This window comes from Papio anubis, chromosome 15, assembly GCF_008728515.1.
Source record: "Papio anubis isolate 15944 chromosome 15, Panubis1.0, whole genome shotgun sequence".
NCBI classification, from domain to species: Eukaryota; Metazoa; Chordata; class Mammalia; order Primates; family Cercopithecidae; genus Papio; species Papio anubis.
Window position 1 is genome coordinate 20,262,608 of NC_044990.1, and position 22,872 is coordinate 20,285,479.

A 22,872-nucleotide genomic window follows, 5' to 3' on the forward strand; every position below is an offset into this window, starting at 1 on the left:
CAAAAAAAACACTGAGTATAGAAGGAACATACCTCAACACAATAATCAACACAATACAAGCCATATATTACAGACTTACAGCTAGTATCATACTTGTGTTAGTCCGTTTTTCTACTACTATAAAGAAATATCTGAGACTGAGTAATTTATAAAGAAAATAATTTTAATTGGCTCATGGTGCTTTACAGGACACATGACGCTGGCATTTTCTTGCCTTACGGGGAGGCTTCAGGAAACTTAAAATCATGGCAGAAGGCAACAGGGGAGCAAGCACTTCACATTGTCAGAGCAGGAGAAAGAGAGGCAGGGAGGTGCCACAAACTTTTAAACAACCAGCTCTCATGAGAACTCACTCACTGTCATGAGACCATCACCACGGGGGAAATCCACCCCCACGATCCAGTCATCTCCCACCAGGTCCCACCTCCAACACTGGGGATTAGAATTAGACACGAGATTTGGGCAGGGACACAGATCCAACCCATATCAATACTGAATGGGAAAACAGAAAGCCTTTCCTCCAAGATCTGAAGCAAGGCAAGGATACACACTTTCACCTCTGTTATCCAACACAATAGTGGAAAGCCTCCCTAGAGCAATTGGATAAGAGAGAGAAATGAACAGTATTCAAACTGGAAAGGAAGAAATTACGTTATCCTTGTTTGCAGATGATATGAGCTTACACTTGAAAAAAAAACCTAAAGACTCCAACGGAAACCTATTAGAACTGATCAACAAATTCAGTAAAGTTCCAGGACACAAAATCAACATACAAAAATCAGTAGCATTTCTGTATGTCAACAGTGAACAATCTGAAAAAGAAATTTTAAAAAGTAATCCAATTTATAACAGTTACAAATAAAATAATATATATAGGAATAATCTTAACCAAAGAAGGGAAAGATCTCTACAATGAAAACTATAAAACACTGATGCAGGAAATTGAAGAGGACACCAGAAAATGGAAAGATATTCCATGTTTATGGATTGGAACAATCAATGCTGTTAAAATGTCCATACTACTGCAAACAATCTACAGATTAAATGTAATCCCTGTCAAAATATCAAACATTCTTTACAGAAATAGAAAAATAATCCTAAAATTTATATGAAACCACAAAGACCCAGAATAGCCAAAGCCATCCTGAGCAAAAAGAACAAAACTGAAGCAATCACATTACCTGACTTCAAATTATACTACAGAGCTATGTAACCAAAACAGCATGTTACTAGCATAACAGATACATAGACCAATGGAACTGAATAGAGAACCCAGAAACAAATTCATACATCTACAGTGCACTCATTTTTGACAAAGGTGTCAAGACCATACATTGGGGAAAGGACAATCTCTTCAATAAATGGTGCTGGGAAAACTGGATATCCATATGCAGGAGAATGAAAGTAGGCCCCTATCTCTTGCCATATACAAAAATCAAATCAAAATGGATTAAGAATTAAATCTAAGACCTCAAACTATGAAACTACTAAAAAAAAAAGCATTGGAAAAACTCTCCAAGATGTTGGTCAGGACAAATATTTCTTAAGTAATTCCCCAGAAGGACAGGCAACCAAAGCAAAAATGGGACAAATAGGATCACATAGAGTTAAAAAGCTTCTTCTGCAGCAAAGGAAATTGTCAATGAAGTGAAGAGACAACTCACAGAATGGGAAAACATATTTGCAAATCATCCATCTGACAAGGAATTGATAAAATATATTAATTCAAACAACTCAGTAGGAAAAAGTCTAATAATCTGATTACACAATGCATGAAAGAGCTGAATAGAAATTTCTCAAAAGAAGAGATACAAATGGCACACAGGTATACGAAAAGGTATTCAACATCACTGATGATTAGAGAAATGCAAATCAAAACTATAACAAGGTATCACCTCACCCCAGTTAAAATGGCTTTTATCCAAAAGATAGACAATAACAAATACCAACAAGTAAGTGGAGAAAAGGGAACCCTTGTACACTGTGGGTGGAAATGTAAATTGGTATAACCACTACAGAGAACTGTATAGAGTTCCTCAAAAAAAAACAAAAAACAAAAAAAAAAAACCATAACTAGAACAACCATATGACACACCAATCCTAGGTATATGCTAGGTATATGCCCAGAAGAAAGAAAATCCATATATTGAAGAGAGGTCTGCACTACCATGTTTATTGCAGCACTATTCACAATAGCTAAGATTTGGAGGCAACCTAAGTGTTCATCAACAGACAAATGGATAAAGATAATGTTGTACATACACAAGAGAGTACTGTTCAGCCGTAAAAAAGAATGAATGAAGTTCTGTCATTTGCAACAACATGAATGGAACTACAGCACATTATTTAAAGTGAAATAAGCCATGCATAGAAAGACAAACTTCACATGTTTTCACTCATTTTTAAAAGCTAAAAATTAAAACAATAAAATTCATAAAGAGAGAGTAGAAGGATGGTTACCAGAGGCTGGGAAGGGTAGTGGGAAGTGGGGAAGGGAATGGTTAATAGGTACAAAAACATAGTTAGATAGAATGAAGATCCAGTACTTGATAGCACAACAAGGTGACTATAGTCAACAACAATTTATTGTTCATTTTTAAGTAACTAAAAGTATAATTGGAATGTTCATAATGCAAAGAAATGATAAATGCTTGGGATGATGGACATGGCATTCACCTTGTTGTGATTATTACATATTGTATGCCTGTATCAAAGTATCTCATGTACCCCACAAATATACACACTGACTGTGTACCCATACAAATTAAGGATAAAAATTAATTTTATATTTTATTTTTTTAGTAAATAAAAAAGGTTTTATTTTGGCTCATGGTTCTGCAGGCTGTACAGGAAGCATAGTACCAGCATCTGCTTCTGGTGATGCTGGCACCAAAAATTAATTTTAAAAGATAATATGTTGTACTAAAGTTCTAATGAGGGAAGGCAAGGATGAAATAGCTCTATATTCAGACCAATATATTTTGAAGGATTGGGAATATACACCATCAGTTAAACTTATGTTATAGTTTTAGTGAAGATCCAGAAACTTAACATGCAGTGAGAAAGAAGAATATATTTACCTGGAAAGGCAGGCTTTAGTAACAGCACTGTGAAGATTTTCATTAGGATACTGTGACAGCCGACGAGAAATTCGCAACAGTTGTCTGGTAGAAAGTGAGGCCGCTAATGATTGTGCCTATCCAAAGACAAATGTATTGTGTTAAGAGTCTTGTTTCAACTTGCTAAAGTCCCTTTAGATGGCTGTTACAGCAGAATTCATTATTCCTGAAGGGGTAAGGCCAAAGTTAAAGTATGTGCTGTTAATTAATTATAAATAAAAATAAACAGAAACCAATTTACACTTAAAACATCCTTGAAGACAGTTTTTAAAAAATCTATTTAAAGTATTTATCAATTAAATTTAATTAATGTATTTTAACTGTGCTAAGTTGGAGGCAGGAGGGGCAACGGGGGAAGAATGTTACGCAACAAAGGTCACACTGGACTTAAGCTGTACGATGGACTGTTCACTTTTTCTGCTTACACAAAGCCAAGGTGTTAAGATACCATGAAAATGCTTAAAGCTTTAAGCAAATCTGTGGTTTCTAAAAATAGCAAAAAAGAGTTGTAAACAATTTAGGCTGTTGACCACAGAGGTGTCAACCAATTTGTCACTTGTGTTGCAGCTTGCTGTTTTGAATCCTTCCCCTATGCTGTCAGAATAATTTCACTTTGTTATCTTACATTTCCCAAAATTCCATGAATAGAGTCGCTAGTATAGAACTCAGGACATGGTAAATACTCAATAAATATTTGTTGAAATCCTTTTGGCAGGCAGCATAATATAATGGTAAAGTTTATAGGCTTTGGAATCAGATAAGTCGGTATCCTATTTATTAGCTGTGTGACCTTGGCAAATTACTTAACCTTTCCAAGCCTCAGTTCCCTCACCTTTAAAATGGCAATAGTAATGCCCTCACCTTTAAGATTGTTATGAAGGCTAAATTAGAAAATGATTCTAAAGTTCTTAGCACATGTCACACACATATGGGTGCTCAACAAATGGCAACAACTGTTATTTAAAAAGTCAGCCTCCTCAAAATGAAAACAAAAAACCCAGCAGAGAAAGGTGATGGGACCTACATATTAGCATATGTTTAGTAAATAAGATTATTACGGCCTAATTCCTAACTTAGATCAGCAGTATTAGAAGACAGTGATTTTTCACTGAAAACCAGAGGACAGAAGCACTTTTGAAGCAACTGGACCTTTGGGAGGGCAAGACAGGCCAGTATGAAATGTCACAGAGGGCAGTAAAGTGGCCCTGAGCACTCAAGGGCCTGGAGAAGGGGACTCTATGAAATTCACAAAGGGTTCAGAATGGATGAAGGGAGAATGTCAAAGACACACTGCACATTTGCTTGTTTTAATGTTCCACCTAAGGTCATCTCTGTATGTCCCAAAGAAGAAAAAAATTAATTTATCCTTCCTTGTGTATTTCACATCTCCATGAGATATTGGTCTGCTGTTAGTATTCCATTTCAGCTATATTAGTATTATATTTCCTTTGGGAATTAGGTTGGAAGAATGACCACCACATATCCTTTCTTCTATTAAAAAACACATTCTAAGTTTCAAAGAACTCATTTACAAGGAGACATTAGGTCCATTCTTGTTTTCAATTAATTTGCATTCCAGACATGGAGATAATATTCAAATATAATAAATCATAAATTACAATTCAAAATAGTATATACTTCAATGCTAAAATAAGTGGAACAGTAGACAGTTGTTACAGGCAGTTAAAATATTCAAATAGGCACAAGAAATCCTCTGATCAAAGGCATGAAAGCAAAAGGAATGGAACCGCAAGTAGAACATGAGGAACCAGGCCAGCTTTACTAGAAAGACCTGCTGGAAGGCTTGCTCTCAAACAACAAAGACCTATGAGACCTAAAGACCTCTGAGGGGTTTGGCTTTATTCTTAAAGGCACTAGGATTCTGCTATGTGTAAAGTTAAAACATGATTTTAGAATCAGGTTATTACTAGCCTACTTCCTAATTTAAATTAGCAGCAGTATAGAAAGTAGTTGAAGGACAGACAGAATTGAGACAGGAAACAGAAAGCTACTTCAATAATCAGCCTATAAAAGGAAAAAGTCCGACAGTAAGGTTATGGCAACAAGAATGGAGAGGTAGGATACAACAAACTTGGCAACTGACTTGCTATGAGAAAGAAAGATGTATTGAGGATAAAATTCAGGCAGTATGATTGATATGAAAAGTCAAATATAACTCAGAAATTCCCATTTTTAATACCTAGGACCATGAAAAATTCCTATATTAATCATAAAAAATATTTGACAAATGACTCCAACCAGAGGATTCTTATAAGAGTCCTGTGAAACCATAGGGTAATTTTTTAGGGTATAACATTCTAATCTCATTCTAAGCATGACACTGAATTCAGGCTTCACATTTCATTCCAGTGATCAATAAGGAATGCGCATATATTTGAACACCAATTCTCCAGTTCTTCTAGTTGAAAGCACCAAAATGGTTTGCAATAATAACCAGGGTTGAGAAAATGAGAGATAAGCTTCGTGTTGAGCCATTTAAGTGCTGAATAAAGGGTTTGGTAATCTCTGCTCTCACATGATTATCAACTAAAAATTGAGAGTATACTTTAAAAATTCCTAATGTATTTAACATTTATAATATCAAATTTCTAACTGCAGTTTTATCTTGCAAAAAAAAAGGGGGGGGGTGAAGATATGAAGCACATTCCCCTAGTTACCATGGTTATACAGTTTAAGAGTACACCTCAAAGAGTTTGTTCATATTAGCATGATTAGAAATACTTCAGCTTAAAAACATAAAGGTTCTCATCAGAAATTATTAAACATTATTTTTCTATTCTTCATTTTTATAAAAGAATGAAAATATAGCATGTTCTAAAGAAGAGAAAACTCTAGGGACAATCTGTTAATAAAATTTTAATTAATCAATTTATTCATTAATTCACCAAAGATTTAAGTGTCTATTATGTGCCAGGCAGCAGGAAGGGAAATCGGAATAAAAGAACAAATAAGACAGTCTCAAGGAGTTCAAATAGCAACTGGGGAAATAAAAGTAAATTATAATACAACTGCGATAGGTCAACATCAGAAATGTATGTCAAGTGTCATGAAAGCAGATTGGAGATATTAGTTACTGCTGCCTAAGGGGGCTGAGAGAGACTTAACAGAAGAGAGAAATGAAGGGACAACTGGATGGAGGGAAAGCACATTCTAGACATTATCTAAGGCAGAGACATCTGAGTATAGATGGGATTAGAAAATAGCAAGAAGCTAAGTGTGGGAAGAGTTGAGAATGCTTCAAGAGAGTTTGTAGAAACTGAGGCTTGATGAGCAGCTTAGGATTAGAGAGAACTCAGCAGGTATGTTTAGCAGGCTGTCTTCAGTCTACAGGCAAAGACAGTCAATCCCTTAATGGTTTTAAACAAGGGGAAGAACTTAGGAAATGGATTTGGGAAAGATCATTCCAGGGACAATATGGAAGATTCATCCATCCATTTATTTAACAGATACTTGTGGAATACATTACTAATCTCTAACTTTGTTCTCTGTAGTACTGCCAGCATCTGGAACTTTGCGCAGCAGGAACACTGTGCAAATCAGGAATAGCTACTGTGCAAAGTTCCAGATGCTGGGGAGACTACAGGGAACAAAGAAAAACTCCCGGCAATCCTGGAACTGAAATTCGAGTGAAGGAAGATAGACAACAAAAACTTAGTGAGTAAAACATACATTATGTAACAGAGTAAGAAGCCCTATAAAGAACCTTAAAGCAGAAAGAGGGATAGAAATAAAATGGAATAGAAATTTGATTCTAGAGTGCTTCAGGAAGGCCTCACAGAAAAGGGGACCACCTGAGCAAATCCCAAAAGGAAAGTGAATAAACATGCAGCTATCCAGGGAAGAATAATCTAGGCAGAGGAAACACCAAGTGGCAAAGGCCTTGGGGCAGGCACTAGTAAGTTCAAGGAACAACAAAGACACCAGTGTAGCTGAAAACAATGGGTAAAGGAGAAAGTATTTGGAATGAGGCCCCAGAGGGGGAATTAACAGGGGACCTGTGACAGCCAGAAAGTGACCACCCTTATCCCCCCAAAAATCCACATCCTAATCTCTGGAAACTGTCAATGTTACTTTCTATGGCAAAATTGACTTTGCAAATAAAATTAAGATAAGGATTTTGAGATGTGGAGACTATGTTGCACTATGTGTGTGGACCCTAAATGCAATCTTATATACCCTTGAAGGAAGGAGAAAGAGGGGGATTTGACACAAACACAGGGGAGAAGGTAATGTAAAGATGAAGGCAGGATTGATATGGTGAGTGCAATAGTCAAGGAATGCTGGCAGCCACCAAAACCCAGAAGAGGCAAGGAACAGATTCTCCCCTGGAGCCTCCGATGGAGTGCAGTCCTGCTGACACTTTGATTCCGGCTCAGTCATACTGATTTCAGACTTTTGTTGTCCAGACAAAGAGAAAATAAATTTCTATTATCTTAAGCCATCAATTTATGGTAACTTGTTACAACAACAAAAGGAAATTACTAGAGAGTCACATGATGAATGAATTATTGATAAAGAAGGCAGTCAAGAGGATATAATATTCCAGGAGAAAGATTATGAAATCCACTACTAGGACAGTTACTGACAATAGATAAGAGAACAGATGAGACATCAAGATGCTAAACTAGTAAGATCTGTTTTCAGATTAAGTGAAGACAGCAGGAAAGCAAGGAATCAACAATGATGTCAAGGTTTCTAATTTAGGTAATTTTGCAGCTAGATTATTAACAAAGCCAGGAAATTAAATCAAGAATAGGAATAGATTTAAAGTGGAAAGACAGTTTAGTTGTATAAGATATGTGAATTTACAATGATCTCAGTGTATCCAGAGGAAAAGTGAAAGAAATTAACATTTAGTAAGCAGTTACTAAGAAGTAGATTCTTTACACACATTTTTATGTTTAATCATTGAGACCATTTTATGAGGTAGATGGTACTGTTCCCATTTTACAGATGAGAACACTGAGACTCACAGAGTTCAACAGTGACAGCCCTTTATGTTTCTAACATGCCATCTGGGAATGGAAATACAAGTCAATCAGAAATGAGAAGTTAGAAGCTGAAGATAAAGATGTAGGCATTAACTTGTGGTAGGTACTTGAAGCTATTAGAATAGATAACACTGCTCAGTGTAGGAGACAGAGGGGACAGAGAAGCAGCCCCCATGAACATGAAGTACTCTGCAGCTACAAGTTTCTTTCTACAACATCAGCGAGGAGCAGCTGGAAGAAATGTTAAAATCAAGGAAACTGGAGTAAACCATACGCATAAAACAAAGGCATAGCATAAGGGATTCTGAAAAATAAAATATCATCTTAAAAAACAGATTTTAAGTCCTGAATTCTAAGAAAAGAAAACCAGCAGCAGGTCAACAATAGAAAATCCAGTGGAAAAAGCCTAGACTTACCGTTGGATCTTGTGTTTCTCTGAGTTTGTGTGTAAATGATAATAATTTATCCAGAGTTTCCTGAGGTGCATTTGGGACCTATTTTTTGAGAGAGTTGAGGACAAACAGAAGAAATAAATTGGGATATGTGATCAATCAATCAGAAATTATGACTACTTAGCAAATACTATTAGAATTACATGTTTAGAAAAGTCATTCATTGTTGGTTACATATTTAACTTGCAGATAAAGTTGCTTATTCAACCTCTTAGGAAACACTGAAACCCCTGCTTTCTCTTTAAGAATCAGGTAATTTAAACCAAGACACTCTTCTCCATATACAATTCTATCACCAAGATAAAACTGAAGGGAGCCTTTAACACAATTTAAAACTGGCCCATAAAGAACTTTTCATGTATCATCATTTCCTATTTTGTTAACTTCAGCATGGTATTTTAAGCACTAATTAGGTGTCTTCTTACTGAAACCAAGTTCCTTTATTTAGCAGCAATCTTACATACATATCTAAGTGACATAAGGTACACTTATTTAAGGAATGGATACTCAAGGTGTCCATTTTTCCAAAAACATGTAAAACACATACTTGAGGGCTATGATCAACATATCAATGAACTTGGGAGAGCAATTGCCCAAATAACACATATCAATTGCTTTTAACTATAACAAACTTCAATTAAGTACTTCATTAAGCTATAAGCAATTTTTGTTTAAGGAATAACAAATTTAAGGTTTTAATTTTAAAAGCTCAAAAAAAGATATTAAAACAATGACTAGGACAGTGTGACAATTTTAGAAGAATACTGCTTAGGGTTTCATTGGTCATGTAAGTAATTAGAATTTTTTTAAATGCTAAGTCCTAGTCCACATATACTTTCTTTCATTTATTCTTTAAATCAATCCTATGATGTAATAAATAGTATTATCCCCATTTTTAGATGAGGAAACTATGACTAAGTAATTTACTCAAGATCTAGAAGCTAATAAGTAGTGGATTTCACATTGAGAGCCAAGTAGTTAAACTCTAAAACCTATGCCTTTATTTACAACCATGCTTACAAGACCTACAATTAATAAGATCATTCAGATGTTTCAAAGGGAATAAATGTATTTAAATAGAAAGTTACTAATTAGTGATCTAGAAAAGTACTGTCCAATAGAACCTTCTATGATGATGAGCATTGTATTTACGCTGTTTAATATGGTAGCCAAAAGCTCCATGTAGATACTGAGTACTTGAAAAGTGACTGAGAAACAGAATTTTTTTTTTTTTTTTTTTGAGACAGGGTCTCATTCTGTCACTCAGGCTGGAGTGCAGTGGTGTGATCTCAGCTCACTGCAACCTCCACCTCCCAGGTTCAAGCAATTCTCCTGTGTCACCCTCCCGAGTAGCTGGGATTACAGGTGCACACCACCATGCCTGGCTAACTTTTTGTATTTTAGCAGAGACAAGGTTTTGCCATGTTGGCCAGGCTGGTCTCGAACTCCTGACTTCAGGTGATCCTCCCCCTCTGGCCTCCCAAAGTGCTGGGATTACAGGCGTCAGCCACCACACCTGGCCAAATTTTTTAAAAATTAATTTAACATGGTCAGGCGTGGTGGCTCATGCCTATAATCCCAGCACTTTGGGAGGCCGAGGTGGGCAGATCAATTGATGCCAGGAGTTCAAGACCAGCCTGGCCAACATGGTGAAATCCTGTCTCTACTAAAAATAGAAAAATTAGCCAGTTGTGGTGGTGTGTACCTGTAGTCCCAGCTACTTGAGAGGCTGGGGCGGGAGCCTTGAACCCAGGAGGCAGAGGTTGCAGTGAGCCAAGATCATACCACTCCAGCCTGGGCAACAGAGCAAGACTTAGTCTCAAACAAATAGTAATAATAATAATAATAATTTAACGTGGCTAGCGCTACTGCATTGAAGAGTGCAGTTCTAAAACTCTAGAAGTGCTAACCACAATGCTTGATTAAGGCACACATTGAAATAATGGATTACACACATGAGAAGTCATCAAAGTACTAATCAGGCAAGTACAGGATACATTACAGTCTTGAGAGACCAGGACTACTTACTATTTATGTGCCTGGCCTCCCTTTATAATAGGGACTTAAAATAGTCACCTTTGACTAAATAGAAAAATAAAAGGGATTCCAAACTGGCCTCCACCTGAGGAAAGAGGCGAGACAGGCCACATCTGTGGTTCTTAGAGTGTGGTTCCCAGACCAGCAGCATCAGTGTCACCTGAGAACTTGTTAGAAATAAAAAGTTTAATATACCATCCCAGATCTAGTGGCTCAAAAACTATGGAGATGGAGCCCAGAAACCTGTGTTCTACCAAGTCCTCCAGATGATGCTGAAAAATGTGGAAGTTTAAGAACCACTGACCTTCACCACTGTATGAGGAAATTTGGGAGTAAATGGGAAGAAAAAGCTAAAAATGTCTAACTTTACTTTGGCCTGTGTATCAGAATGCCTTAAAAAGAGATTAGCTGTAGAAAACAGACTAAGATTGACTTTCTTCTTACCTTTTCCTTAATCACTTGGATTTCTTCACTTTTCACAAGTGGTTTCATGTAATGGAAAAAGAACATGGTTAAGAATTCTGGTCCCAGCCACTGGTGTGTTGTGCTTCCGATAACAGGGGGTTCTGCCAAGGCGATGATTCTGAAGGAGGGATGGATTGGAAAAATGGATCTAAAACAGGAAAAAAATAAATAAATAAACATAACATATCTTTCATGTAAGAAATTAGATCATGGTAACTAAAGTCCAGGCAATGTTAGGGCTATCATGCTGTTAATAATGTCAATGTTATTATCCAAAGAGTTAGCTTTGAAAAAAACAAAGTCAGGACATTCTAAGAACCTAAGATCAAAACAAACAAAAATCACCTACTGCTAGTAAATGTTGTACAATAACCACTCATGAAACTCCAGCCCTGGCACAAACCACTGCTTTTGATATACTGTTATGCCTACAACATATTTTCTCCATAGTGTCTTGAAATAAAATCCCACCCAGTTCACATTCATTATATAGACCATCTTTATTCATTTAAAAGCCCTTCAGAATCTCCTGTCTCACAAGGAACCCACTTTTTGTCCATCAGAAAGACCAAGAAGCACAATTCAGGACAAGGAGACTTTACAGTACAGAAAATGTAAGAAACATAAAGGGTTAGATTGAATTTAAAATTTAGATTGGGAATAAGAACACTTAAGTCTTAAAAAGGCAGAGAAAATAAAACCTTTATAGAATGCACTCTTTTGTGATTTTTATAGGAAAGTTACGATTTTAAAGTGATCTCTTTTAAAACTCTCTGGTAGGGAAACTGAGGAAGCATGTAAATTTTCTAGGACACACAGAGGAGTAAGACAAGACTTCCTTTGGTTTGTGAAATGACTTGAGTTACTTTTGGAAAAACTAGAAACCCCGCATCAGAATCTTAATCATGTGGGTAATATTGTCCATTTTTATCAATTCTACTCAAAAACCCAGCAGAAATATGCTTTTTGAGGGTAATACAGTTCTTGCTAACAGAAAGGAGAGATAAAATATAAACACTTGCCAAGAGCTTCAGAAAAACAAAAATATAGGTACATAACTGGCATTTCACCATTAACTATAACATTATATTAAAGCCCAACAGTTAAGTGACTAAGCAACTAGAATACCAGGAGGTAGGACACAATCGGAAAGAATCAGATGAGTACTCTGAAGAGTTAAGACCAAGTACCAACAATACAACAGGCAGGTCTACCAAGTCCCTGACGGCGTAATTTGTAATTTTAGAGGCCACATCACCATTTGAAAAAAAGGGAAAACCAATTTTTAGAAATTGGTCACATGAAAGACCTAGATGAAATGAATTCACAAAAGTTACCAGATATCATCTTATTTCTCTAGGTAGAAAGAAAAAGGTTTATTTGCAGATGTTTTAGCAGGGTCTGGGGGAGTAATCTGTGCAAAAGTGTTGTTCTGGAAAAAGAGGGAAGGATAACAACATGGATAGTGCCTGAAAGTCCAGAGGATAGCACAATCGCTCAAGATTGCTAGTAATTAGACAGCCACGTGACAGAAACTGGACACAGAAAATCCTGTGAGGGAAAGCCAGAGGGGGAGGTTTTTCCATTTTCCACTTCTGCTAAGTGGTTTGCTGTAATCCAGAAAACTGCCATAAAGCCCAGCAACAGATGTTGGATGTATCCTTGATCCTCCTCTCTCCTAGTTAGGACCAAAAAAAGGTAGGAGAGAAAGAGTGTGGTTTGGCCATCCAAAATTAAAGCTGCAGATGTAGTTTCTCACTTCAGATAGTGAAGGATACCAAATCAGGGAATAAACAAAGTCAAAATACAACAGGCAAGCCAAAAGGGGAAGTCTAATGTATATCTCTAAACCAGCAGATCAGGAAGCCAGGTACCACAGTGGAGCTGTAAAATTAGGACTAAAAGAGCAACTAAAATGACAGCATGCTAAATGGTTTACATTTAAAGGTGATGGTCATTTACTGGCACGTATATTGTCAATAGCTTGCTTTTTAGTATTGATTCCAGCAGGGTACTTGAGTAAGCTGGCCAAATTTGAAGAAGGCAGTTTCTAAGAGAGCTGATATGTTAGGCAGAGAAGTGTGTATAATGATTATAAAAACAGTCACCAAACTACTGAATAACAGGATGAGAAGGGCCTTTTTGTTTGCTACGTTCTCCCTAAAGGCTTCCTTACGTACAAATACGTTGCACGGGAAGTCATTTCCTAATGATGCTAGCTAGGTTCCGCAAGCCTGAAAGTTAGAGAGCAGAGGATCTGCTGTATACTTAAGGTGATGTGATAAACTGGTGGGTAATACAAAGACTGAAGAAGTGATAGATAACGAAAAAATTATGAGATAAGTGCCATTAAAATTTAAAATTAAGGTTAGGTTTAATTTTACTAAAAATTTAGCAACAACAACAAAAAAATGAAACTATAGATATGGCTTAATTTCAGACAAAAAGATATTATTTCCTAAAGATTACAGATTTAGAGAGCAAAAAAATAGTTTAAAACGATTTTTAAAATAAAAATATTGAGGTCAATATGTTTGTCTGTGGGCATAAGTACGAGTTTTTGTAAAGTACTTTCTGATGCTTCTCAGCAGTAAAAAGGAACAAACTATCAATGTACAAACAACATGGATGATCTCAAAACACTTAAGCTATGTGAAAGAAGCCAGACAAAAAAAAGAGCACACACTGTGTGATTCCATTTGTATAAAACTCTAGAAAATGTGAGCTCTACATAATGACCAGAAGCAGAACCCTGGGGATAAGACAGGAGGGTAAAAGGGGCAGGAGTCAGGGATAACAAAGGGGTCTGAGGACACTTTGAGGATTATAGATACATTCATTATCTTGATATTGGTGATGGTTTCATGGGTATTTATAAATATTAAAAATTATCAAATGGTGCACACTAAATATGCATAGTTTATTATATGTCAATCATACTTCAATGGAGCTTTTAATAAAACAAAAAAAGACTTCAAAAATCTCCAGTTTTCAAAGGGAATCCTATGGTACATTTTCATTGAATTTGTATACTGGGGAACTTGAAAGAATAATCCGGAAGGTTTCTGCAAAGACATCAATCATGAGCTAGAACAGATTTCATCATTAGTTTTCCACACTACTGTTCCAATTTAGAACTTAGAGTTATATAGTTCTGTACACAGACCTTATTTCCCCTTTTTCCTGTGCAGTGTAGCAAATTGCATGAACACATTCCTTATGCATCTTTATACCACCGAGGGCATAGTGTAATACTTGGGGAAGAGAGCAGATGCTAAATAAATACATGTATATTGCTATTGTTAATGACCATCAGTGCTATTAACTTTTTGAAGATCTTTGGTGGGAAGGACAAACAAAGGTAAGTAATAAGAACTGAACTTACGGTGTCCCAGCCAAAAGCTAGTCAAACTTGGTCCTGAATAAATACGTAAGAAGTACATTCTCTGAATCAGGACAAACTCAAAACATAAAATAACAAATGATTACATCATTTACAGGCAAAGGGTTTCAAATGGTTCCTTGACTACAAAAATGTTCGGAAAAAATTATTTTCAAAATCAGAATTTCCTTAAGGCTTTTTGTTTTGAAAATCAAACACAAAGACTTGGGCATAAAATCCTGCATCTATCTAGAATTATTTTTTTTAAATTTATATGGTCTGATTTGCTTGCAAAGAAATAATAAGGTTTCTAGGAAGCTAGGAGATAGTGCTTGGATTCAGTCTTCAAATATGGGTAATAGTAAAAGGGTTGAGAGAATATAACCGATCAAGGATTGTGCTCAAATGTCCACTTATGTTCACCACTAAGACTGAGAGATTATAAACTGTTTTCAGTGTTCAATAGCAACAAATATAAAGGAAATATTTAATAAAAATGCAAAAACACTGGAGCATATATAAGTACATCTAAGACTAGGCCACTAATCTTTATTGTTCCCCCAGATAACCAGAAGCCCTTTCTTGGCAATATGAACTGTTAACAACAGAAACTCTCAACCCCCTCATTTATGGTCTGGCCAACAGCAGGAAAAGACATATTTAGCATCCTATAGTATTTATATTCCCCCTTTCCCTAAAGAAGTTTTTCTCATCAAAGGAAGGAGTTCTATTTTGGTCTGTATTTCCTGAGAGAAATACAGGCATAGTATCTGGTGTCTGTGGCCATCACACTGTATCTAACCACCACGTCCACAGCATTCCTGGTGTCTTGTAATATGAAAAAAGAAGACTCTAACCCTTCTAAGGGCATGTTAGGCATGTGGTTACCTGCAGAGAATATAAAAGCCAGTAGAGCACTCCAGAGATGACCAAGATGTATAGTCTTGGTGAGAATTACTATACAATGAAGGTTGGCAAAGGAGTCAAATTAATCGTTTAGAAACTGGGTTTCACACTATAAAGCTTAAAGGGTTAGTAACCCACTGCTAGAAGCTGTTAATTTTGAGACCCTCAGTTAATAGACTTTGTCATTAAAAGGCATCAAAATATTCCTAATTACTAGGTTCACATAAGGAAACATTGCTAACTCAGAAGGTCAACTAAAACTGGATTAACAGAGTTACCTTTACCTGAGTTTCCTCTCTGAAAGCAGAAGAGGTATCTAAATTTACCAACTGGGTCTAGAAGCAAAGAAGCTCTTAAATCTGTCTTGGCCTTGGAAAGGGCTAGAGGAATGTCAGAGAAGGTTTCACAGAGGACATTACTCTTAAAGGAATAGCAGAAGTTTGCTGTGCTGGTCCTGAGAGGTGAAAGACGAGGCCGACAAGGCAGGCATGTGTAGATACTGGCCCTAAACACTGTAGGCGATGGAAACCACTGAAGGACTTAAACAGTGATGTGATCAAATTTATAGATCAGACACTTTAAACTTGTATCCTATGTGTGGGGAGAGGAAGGGGTTTCATTCACTAAGTTAAGGTATTTAAGAGGAATAGCAGGTTTGTAGACATTAGTTCAAAGTGTCTCTAAGACACATTAAGGAGAGACATCTAGTAGTCAGATGGCACTTAGCAGAGAAAACTAAATTGGAAAGCGCTTTTAAAGAATGCTCAGTCTATTGCCTGGGTGCAGTGTCTCATGCCTGTAATCCCAGCACTTTGGGAGGGTGAGGAGGGAGGACTGCTTGGGGCTAGGAGTTCAAGAGCAGCCTGGGCAACAGAGAGAGACCCCCATCTCTACAAAAATAAATGTTTAATTAGTCTAGTGTGGTGGTATGCACCTGTAGTTCCAGCTATTCACAAGGAAAGCTTGAACCCAGGAGTTTGAGGTTGCAGTCAACTATGATAGCACCACTGCACCTCAGCCTGGGTGAAAGAGTGAGACCCTATTGAAAAGAAAAAAGAAAAGAAAACCAAACGAAACAAAACAAAAGAAAAGAGGGGAAGGGGAGAGGAGAGAAGGGGAGGGGAGGAGAGGGGGAGGGGAGGGAAAAGAGAGAGAGAAAAAAAGAATGCTCAGTATATCAATGACAGATAAGGATATAAGAGTGACTGACATTGCCCAAAGAAAAGAAAAGGTCAAGGAGAAAACCCTGGGAGCTACGAGTGTAAACAGCATTTGAAACCTTTTCCAACCTCTCAAGGCACAGTTACTAGTCAATTTGTCTTCTGTGTTCCCACAGCATTTTATACAGACCTGCAGTCTAACACTAAAAAACTGCATTGTGTTTATTTATTTATATATCTGTCTTCATGTGTGGTACACCACAGATGGCAGCAAGTGTGTCATCTTAGAGCTGATCCTCAATAAACATTTAATCTGAAGGAAAGAATGAAGCAATGCTAACACTCAATAACAAATAGTTACACTCACCAAATCCGTTATCTCCAATCATCAGTCTATAGATAAGATCATCTGGGTACTATTCTGGGAGCCTAGAGAGTGAATGACTCCATGGGTTACCATTATAACATTCATGTTCAAAAACATCATCCAGACGCTACAGTTGGAACAAGAGCTTTAAAGCCAACTCTCAGGAAGCATTATTCTACAAATTAGTAGAAGTTGTCTGAAGAGTACTGATCCCCTGGAGGTAGATTTATTTATTTGTACAAGACTGTAGAAGCTGTTCTTTCTGTTAGGCAGCTGCAACTGATACACCACCTCTGAGCATTGACCGTCCCCAGCCTCCACAACGCTTCCTCTTAAAAAGGAAAACAAAAACCTTCCCTGTCATTCTACCTTTGACCTCTTTCTCTCTCTCAAAATCTTCCACAAAAAAGCATTAATATAAGTAAATAAAATAAAAGCTGAGTTTCTTTAAAGACTATTAGAAATAATCCCTTTGCTAAAATTCAGTTCTGTGATTAAGTACCAAAATGAAAGGACAGACAATGTGGGTCATAAGTTTCTAATGTGGAATTCAAATGCTACTGCCAAAAGTGATATATTAGCTATGACCAGCATATGGGATCAACACATGCTAGATAATGGGTCATATTACTTATAAGAACAACTCATGAAATAATTTCCTCACTGAGTACAAATTTGCTGCTTTTGCACTGTGCTGTGTCTTTTAGTCAAGCTGTCAGTCTTCTACTCAATAAACACAGTCCTGAAAGAAGTACTGCCAAGCAGCTTAAGAGAAGAATCTAACCTACTATAACCCTAAAAAAGAACATATTTATTCTTCAGAAGACAAAAATAAGTCACAAAATTAAATTAAGGCTAAGCAAAGATAAAAAAAAATTACCAACAATCCATACTATCAGAAAGAAGCAGATTCTGTAACATGACTGTGTTTAACAACAAAATTAAGAAAATGGTGTGTTTCTCAGGTAAAAAGAAAAATTACTGATAAGGAAAGGGATTCGGCTTTCAACTGTTAGAAATATTCAGACAACAAAGAAGAATCATTGTTAGGACATCTCACCTCTGAAAAGTTAAGGACGGACCAAGATCCTGACAGAACATAATAGAGAAAATAAAATAAAATTAGAAGTTCTGCCCAGGAGGCTCAACATACATCTAAATAATAAAAGGTACAAGAAAAAAGAACACAGGAAACTGAGTAAGTGGGAGTGGAGACAGATCTAAGATGATGTAGGAGCTACAAGTATAAAGAGCCACAAGCCCAGATTAGAGTTCATCAGAATATACCATGGGAGAAACATGAAACTGACAGAAAGACCAGGAGTGGTGGCTCATACCTATATTACTAGCACTTTGGGAGGCCAAGGCAGGAAGATCCCTTGAGGCCAGCAGTTTAAGACATGCCTCAGCAACACAGTGAGACCGCTCCAAAAAAAAAAATGGGAAAAACAAAAACAAAAACAAAACAAAACAGGTGTGGCAATGTGCAACTGTAGTCCCAGCTACTTGGGAGGCTAAGGCGGGAGGATGGTTTGAGCTCAGGAGTTCAAGGCTGCAGTGAGCTGAGATCGTGCCACTGCACTCAAGTCTGGTTGTCAGAACATGACCCTGTCTCAAAAAAAGACAGAAAAGAGAAAAAGAAATTGATAGAAGATGGAATTGATAAATATCAGGTGTGCCTGAATGTGCTGAGGGGAGATTTAGACAATAAGGGAAGTGTTTGGGATGAAAAATACGGCAATATATACATAGAAACAGTCACTTTCTCCTCAATGCTCCCATACAGTATTATACAGACCTTTATTCTAACACTTAAAATTACATTGTAATTACTGATTTATCTGTCTCTCTTCATATGTAGTAATTAACTCAGGAAAAAACAAGATGTACGCAAGAAAGGAAAATGATTGTTGTATAGTAAACTGCTTAAGTGGGTACAGTTCTTAGGTTGTCATAATAATGTAAGCATTGAATAAAGTTCTAAACAAAATTATTACATAACTCTTTAGGAAGAATGAGGGATAGAAGTGTGCACGTGTAATGAGGCAAGAGGTGGTAAAGAGCTAAACATTAATTGTCCATGTAGAAATCAACAGATTATTCCTAACACTAAAAATAAATCAAGAAATATCAATGAAAGTATATTGTTTAGTGACACAGAAGTAAATACCAAAAGAAAGACCTAAAGGTTGAAAGTAGTAGCCCCTGGGGAGTAAGATGTGGGAAATGGGAGACTATCAACCAACCAACCTATGACAGGGGATGGTATTTTTCATAAAATACTTTGAAAAACTATCTGGCTCAAGTTCCATGCACGTTTAACAGTGGTAAAAATTCAAATGAAAATTTTTAAAAAGCAAATGAAGGAGAGAAGGCATTGCTATGATCTCTCTCCACTTTCTCCCAGTGACCTCTGGAAATAGAGCTGAGCCTAGTTTGCATTCACAAGGGAGACATAAATCCACAGTGATGAAGGCGGAAAACTTTGAGAAGAAAGTACTATTAACCACTCTGAGCCAGACCCTGAACATGATGCTCAGGGCCACCCAGTTCCTGAAAGTATTTTCATTTGTAAAACTGCCTGTGACCATTAGAGAACTTGGGTACTTTTCATAGAAAATGGTTGTCATTTCCCGGACATTTGGAGACAAGTACAATGCTTCTGATGTCCTAAGAGAAACTGCCAGGCAGGCATGCTGTGAGCTATTGCAAAATTGCTTTGATTCATCCCTCTGAAAATATAAACTGTTCCATGACCCGTGATTCACATGCAAATAATGTGCCAAAGCTGACTGCTGTAAACCAAAGTTATGATATGCAAAGGATCTCTAACTTGCCTCCCTAAACACTCAACCAACCATTTGCCAGTCTAGAAGAATTTGATAATGTATACCTCTGAAGTAAAAGCAGCTATGTAATCAAGTGAATTTTTAGTGACTTGTACAGAGATAGGGAGGAATTTAACATTTCCCCTCTTGGAAAAAATTCCAAGAAATTTTTAAATAAATTTATTCTTAAAATACAAACAATAATAAATACACTTAATTATCTTTTACGGGATTTAAATGTTTTAAATATGGCAGTAAACCCTTTGAGTGGTAAGACAGCTTCAACTAAACAGAGATAGATTAAGTGATGAGGAGTTCCTCTGTATGCCAATCTCTAATTCTGTTAAAATATCCGTGGCAATGTAGCAAGATAGAAAATAACATATTTGTCAAACTTCATTCTATATAGTATGCAGCTGAAAGAAAGATTTTCCTTCAAACCTTTTGTTTTGAAAATTTTTTTAACTTATAGAAAATATCAAAAATAGACTATAAATATCCATATATCATTCACCTAGATATTGCTAACTGTTAAGATTTTACCACATTTGTGTTCTCACTCTGACTCGATATTTCTCTCTTTTTTTCTGTGGTATGTCTATTTGTACACACACATACATGTCTTTTTTCTGAAATATTTGGAAGTTGTATACTTTTCTTTTTTTTTACTTTATCTCTTAAGTATCTCAACATGCATATCATAAGAATAGGAATAGTCTCCTTCATAACCACGATACCACTATCATACTTAAGGAAATTAGTAATTCAATATCATATAATATAGTCCATATTTAAACTTTTCTAATTTTTTTATAGCCGTTTTTATTTTGTTTTCTCCTCCAGGACCCAGTCAAGTCTCACCATTGCATGTGGTTGTTACATCTCCATAAGAAATGTTTAAATGAGCTACAATGGGTAATCTGATATCAGATGGCATACTCCAGCAATACTGATGACCTCCCTGGAGGATAAGCCCAGTTAATTGTGGGCCCAGCTTTAGTTTTGTTGAGAGAATACAAAATATGAGGTCAAAACTGAACTGAAAGGGCAACAGAGGAAAGATTACCTTCTTAACACCAATGTTCTTATAAAACATTTAAATGCTTATTTAAAAGTAGGGCTGAAAAGTAAAACCACAATGAGATACCACCTTACTCCTGCAAGAATGGCCACAATTAAAAAGTCAAAAAATAATAGATGTTGGCATGCATGCGGTGAAAAAGTAACACTTTTACACTGCTAGTGGGAATGTAAATTAGTACAACCACTATGGAAAACAGTATGGAGAGTCCTTAAAGAACTGAAAGTAGACTACTATTTGATCCAGCAATCCCACTACTGGATATCTACCCCCCAAAAAAGATGTCATTATAGGAAAAAGATACATGCACATGCATGTTTATAGCAACAGAATTTGCAATTGCAAAGATATGAAGTGCCTATCAATGAGTGGATAAAGGAAATGTGATACACACACACACACACATACACACCATGGAATACTACTCAGCCATAAAAAGGAATGAAATAATATCTTTTGCAGGAACTTGGATGGAGCTGGAGGTCATTATTCTAGTCATTATTCTAAGTGAAGTAACTCAGGAATGGAAAACCAAATTTCACATGTCATCACTTACAAGTGGGAGCTAAGCTATGAGGACACAAAGGCATAAAAATGATATAATGGACTTTTGGAACTCAGGGGCAGGGAAGCTTGGAGGGGGGTGGTGAGGGATAAAAGACTACATATTGGGTACACTGCTCAGGTGACAGGTATACCAAAATCTCAGAAATCACCACTAAAGATCTTACCCATGTAACCACAAACCATCTATGCCCCAAAAACTATTGAAATAAAAATTTTTTTTTTTTAAAAATCACTGTCGGCTGGGCACAGTGGCTCACGCCTGTAATCCCAGCACTTTGGGAGGCCGAGGCAGGTGGATCACAAAGTCAGAAGATAGAAACCATCCTGGTTAACACGGTGAAACCCCATCTCTACTAAAAAATACAAAAAATTAGCCGGGCATAGTGGCAGGCACCTGTGGTCCCGGCTACTCGGGAGGCTGAGGCAGAAGAATGGCATGGACCTGGGAAGCGGAGCGTGCAGTAAGCCGAGATTGCGCCACTGCACTCCAGCCTGGGTGACAGAGCAAGACTCTCTCTCAAAAAAAAATTTAAAAAAAAAATAAATAAATTACTGTCATATTAACAACAAAAAAGCAAATAAAACAGCTGACTAGGTTTAAAAAAAAAAAAAAAAGGAAAGCTGAGAGTACAGAGTACACCTTGGAGAGCAACCTCAAATTTTAAGAAATGCCAAAGTAGTGGCATATCCAGGACACCAAATTATTAAACTATTCAAAGTTATCTTGGCATTATTCTAGGTTTGGAAAAATCATAAAATGTATTATTTTTCACTTAACAATAAACTAACAATAGGAGTAATGGACCCCAAATTACCTCTTCTGTAGCTGTTCATCAGACAGTTGCAGCTCCTCTTTTAAACGCATATACCTGTCTTCTCTCAGCAGCCTAGAACCATCATAGAGGCTTAGCTCTCGATCATGGATTAACCTAACAAGATAAGAAAAAAGTCTGAAAATAAATTAATCTGTTTTGAACACTGAAGTTTTTAGAGGCAGAATCAGTCAGCCAACATTCTATTATTGCTGGCAATTGAGTCTAATAATTTTGTTAGATGGACCTTTCAAAATTTCAAATTGGCTAGTGCTGTAATACTTGGCAAAACTGTTGGTTTCTGTACCAGAGGGGAGCAGTCATAAATACCTGATAGGGATATGAAAGAGGGGGAGGAGGAAAAAAAGAAAGGAGGAGGAGGGAGAGCAAAAGAAACAGCTGAATGAGTGTCTCAAGATAACCACAAGGTACATATTAATAAACAAGGCAGGTGGCACTTACTCTCTTCAGTCTAAAGTAACTGCAAGAGTTGGCACAAAAATATTCCTATCTTTGGAATTACAATATTTAAAAACACCAAAAATCTTTATAATGAAATAACTACATTGCTTTACATATGGCAACTCTGATGGTGACCTAAACATCCACATCACACACAGCATAGTCTTCCAAATGTTGCAATGGCTGAAAAGCACTGTTCTATATCTCACACCAACCCCTAAG

At 36.7% G+C, this 22,872-nt stretch overlaps 1 protein-coding gene across 2 annotated transcripts in view; it reads right to left on the reverse strand.

Annotated features, from left to right (window-relative positions):
• Positions 1–22,872, reverse strand: part of VWA8 (von Willebrand factor A domain containing 8) — a 379,623-nt gene that overhangs the window by 241,105 nt on the left and 115,646 nt on the right. For both annotated transcript variants that reach the window (XM_003913811.3, XM_021929568.2), the window contains 4 exons: positions 22,192–22,305; positions 11,065–11,233; positions 8,548–8,625; positions 3,081–3,196 (listed from right to left, as the gene is read on the reverse strand). In XM_003913811.3, coding sequence (XP_003913860.2) covers positions 3,081–3,196; positions 8,548–8,625; positions 11,065–11,233; positions 22,192–22,305 — 477 coding nt within the window. The remainder of the gene's footprint in view (positions 1–3,080; positions 3,197–8,547; positions 8,626–11,064; positions 11,234–22,191; positions 22,306–22,872) is intronic.